The sequence below is a fragment of the Mus caroli genome, unplaced genomic scaffold, assembly GCF_900094665.2.
Source record: "Mus caroli unplaced genomic scaffold, CAROLI_EIJ_v1.1 scaffold_16794_1, whole genome shotgun sequence".
NCBI classification, from domain to species: Eukaryota; Metazoa; Chordata; class Mammalia; order Rodentia; family Muridae; genus Mus; species Mus caroli.
The window spans coordinates 5,776-9,690 of NW_018390710.1; the positions used below are offsets into that span (position 1 = coordinate 5,776).

The following is a 3,915-nucleotide window of genomic DNA, read 5'->3' on the forward strand; positions in this document are numbered from 1 at the left end:
TATTTCTTCAGTTCCTCATGGGTTCCCAAGGAGGCATGTTGTCCATGCTCCTCAGGGTATTTCGGAGTGAGAAAATAATACACACAGACACCAGAAAAAGGCAGAAAGAGTCCAGTAGCCCATCATGGTGGGAAAGGGCAAGTAACAACTGGTCATCGATATGGGACAGTGAGTACTGGGCAAGGATTGGGGAGGTGCTGAGAGGATGTAGGCTTCTGTTGGTCCTTCCAGGAATAGGGATTATGATCTGGATCCTTCATATTCCTCAATGGTAGAACCAGAGTGAAGAATGTCTAACGAATAGTTTTACAGACAGCCTGATATTCAAAACCCTGCAGTTGTTTGCTGAGAGATCTTAATTTCCCCTTGAATGGAAAGTTATGCAAAGAACAAGCTCTGTGAGAATAGAAAAGTGTTGTTCTAAGGATAGAGTGTTCATGNACTTCATCTTAATATAGTTTCCTCTAGGTTACATGAGCATGTGATGCCAAGAACAGAGAGGGCTATTCCCCTGCCTATGAATCAAGGTCTCAGACACTTTGGTACTGAACACATATGATGTGGACTGATTCACAGTCTGGGGTTCCTGTAGTAGTGTACGAGCTCTCATCATGCATTTGAAGAAGACTAGAAAAGTGTTGGCTAGTGTGCTAAGAGGTACAGACTTTGTTGTCAGATATGAGCTGACAATGCCCTCCACTTATTCTTGCCTGGTGCAGCTTANGNATTTCAGGGCTAGGGNGATTACAATAGGAAGTCAGGCATATGTTTAGTGATGGTGGTTGTGAACAGGGACCTAGCTGAGGAGCCCAGCTTGAAGAAACCTATGATGCACTATCAGGGATTCACAGTGTCTCTAGATTTTCCTCTTCCTCAGGCTTCTGTGTGGGACAAAGCATGGTTTCCCTTTCCCTGCCCTATTATCTCTACAAGGTTACAAGTGTTTTTCTACCTACAGGCTCTGTTGGGGAGCCATCACCCCAACCCCCCACCATCAATGAGCAGGAGAAGAGATGCGAAAGGTTGGAGAAGCTCAAAAGAGAGCTCCAGAACATAAAAAATGCCAGAGACAAACTTCAGGGAATCCTGGCCAATTACACTATCAATATTAAACAACAGGTAGTCTTTATGCCCAGTTCTCTGCTGACTATCTTGGGCCATCCCTGTTAAACCCAGATTCCCTCATACCACAGGTGGCTACAAATCCAGGCTGTCTGCATATCCAAATCAATTTTGCTGATTGGATTGTCGACACATAACTTCAAGTTCAGATAGGAGTGAGATGGGGTCACTCATCCAAAAGTAATTCAGAGGCTGTGTCATGAATCACGGTCTGGGGATGAAGGCAGTAATGTGTGAGCTCTCATCCTGCCATTTAAGAAGCTTACACAGGTGTTGGTTTGTGGCAGTTGCTAGGTAATGTTTGTTTATAGCCAATCCTTTCCATAATTGACCAGGCTGTGATTTGGGTCCAATTGGTCCTGTCAACAGCTGGAGGGCCCTGTCCCACATACTGCCTCTCAGTATGACTGGATTGCATGCAGTTCATCACTGCTTTTTTCAAATTTTGTTCATTATACTCTCAGATAAAGGCAAATCATTTTATTTATTTGGCATTCTGATTGAGTGTGTGTATGTGTTTGTCTCTGTGTGTGTGTCTCTTGTGTGTGTATCTGAATGTGTGTAAAAGAAAGAGACAGAGACAGAGACTGACAGAGAGACAAAGCCTGAGAGAGATACTGGGTGCATGTGAGCTTGTGTGTGTATTTGTGGATGTGTGTGTTCCTGTGTGTGTGTGTGTGTGTGTGTGTGTGTGTGTGTGTGTGTTCCTGTGTGTGCAGCTTAAGATCTAGAGAGTCTGTGTCATGTAATATATCCTTGGGTTTTGCCTGACTCCATTTCCAGGCAATAACAGTGAGGAAGCAAGGGAGGTTCATTTTGAGTAGCACAGGACTTGACCCCTGTGCTCACCGTGGATGCACATTGGAATCTCCTGGTTTGTTATAAAGGCTTTTGCCTGTATTTATGATGTCCTTTGGGAATTTTTGTAGCAATAGAACCAAGGATTGGCAATTCCTTGACTAAAACCAGGAGGAAAATCATACAGATTTAACATGGACCCAGGCCTGTCACACAGATTCCTGGAAAGTTCTGGGAGAGTTAGTCTATTCTTTCAAACCCCTTCAGGGAGCTGAAGCAGATCAGCACGCTGCCTTTTCTTCCCTGGGCTTACTGGCCCAAGATGAAGTGTAATATGTTTAATAAGCAACAAATGGAATCGGTAACAAGGAGCTACATCCAGTGGCATATATGGGGTGGGGTAGTGCATGATTCAGCTTGAATTGAAATGATCCTTGTATCATTAGTTCACGGGACAATTTGTTCCTTGGGCCATGCCCTCCCACAGGATCAACTTTGAGACATATATGCTTGAGATGCAACATGACCAGGTGATGACTGACTTGAAGAGAATGCCCCAGGGCAACAGTGAGGCCTTGTCCAAGTGCAAGGAGTTGACTAAAGAAAATCAGTGACTAACAGGGTCATGACCCAAGAACTAGGCCCAGGATATGTCTGACAATCCTTGTCTTTGAACTAACGTGGGGGCTCAGTTTCTATACTCTTAGTCTCTAAACAGGAAGCTTGCCTTCTTCAAACAAGGCACAAAGATTTTAACATCTTAGACTCATTTTGACCAAGTGTGAAGAGTCTAGGAGCCCCTCAAGTCACTGTCCTTTCCAACTAAGTATCCAAAAGATCAAAAAGGTTTCCACCATGATGGAGATATCAATCAACCTTGGGCCTCTTGGCCTCTGAAAGTACATTCATAGATGTGATTTCCAGGAGAAACATAGAAAGATGGTGTGATGCTTGATTCTCTTCACTCCTAGATAATTTTGCCCTATACCAACAGGTGTTTTTTTTAATACCACAGACTTATAAGCACATATAGACCCCATGTTCTGTTTTCTAAGAGATACATGAGTTCCTGTTAGTGTCAGGGTTTTCAAAAGTACCTTGGGTCTTCTGGAAAGTGGCAGTCCTCTGGATTTGATCTCCCTCTATGGCCAATCTGGATACTTGTCTGGGGCTGTCTGGGGATCAGGGCCCATTGATGAAGGAATGGTGCTTGGAGGAATGGGAGGAAGTTGGATGGATGCTGCCTGGAATCACCATGTTTTGTTTGTGGTTCAATTTCAGGAAATGCCATCTCCTGATTGAATCTAAGCTCAAGCAGCACAAAGTCAGGATGTTGAGGAAGAACAGACAGCTGCTAAGGGAGCAGATTGCATTGGCAGAATGCAACATAGCAACAAAAATACTATGTAAAGAAGGCAGCCAGAAGATCAAAGACCACTATACTAAGCAGCAGCAGGTAGGATGAATGAAGCATCATGGTCAGAATGCCCTAATGTGTAATCATAAACACAGTCAAGCCTATGTAACCATCCTGCACATTATCCAGGCTCTCTCCTATGTCTCATCCAGTTTTACACTTCTCTGATCATTTCCAAGGCTTTCTGTGGAGTTACCCTCTTTTGAAGAAATTGGATTTCTGCCATGCCCTCTCCTCCCCATCCCAGTCAGCCACCTAGAGCTTGCCACTCTAGGCAGAGGACCCCTGAAAGCAACCCCTTGAGGCTCTATAATATGGAGAGGTGCCTCAGGATGCCACTTCCTGAATTATCTAGGAACCAGGTCCTCTGTTCTGCTCTATCGCAACTCACCCAGAGGGGCTTGGGCCAGTCCTCTCCTAGGACAGAAGGGCAGGCTCCAATTTTATTGCTTTATAATTAAAGTATTTAGTAAGAAACAGAAAGTTATACAAAATAACATAGCAATTAAACATAGCAATTAGAGATCTTTTCCTATCCTGAACTAAATTAGCCCCCTAGAATTTGCATGGTGTATCTT

At 44.0% G+C, this 3,915-nt stretch overlaps 1 protein-coding gene across 1 annotated transcript; it reads left to right on the forward strand.

Annotated features, from left to right (window-relative positions):
- Positions 1–621: 621 nt before the first annotated feature.
- LOC110288785 lies at positions 622–3,385 on the forward strand. The gene is made up of 3 exons (XM_021155039.1): positions 622–1,108; positions 2,404–2,530; positions 3,187–3,385. Exons 1-3 carry the CDS (start codon positions 898–900, stop codon positions 3,383–3,385), a joined length of 537 nt encoding a protein of 178 aa, XP_021010698.1. The 5' UTR covers positions 622–897.
- Positions 3,386–3,915: the final 530 nt, after the last annotated feature.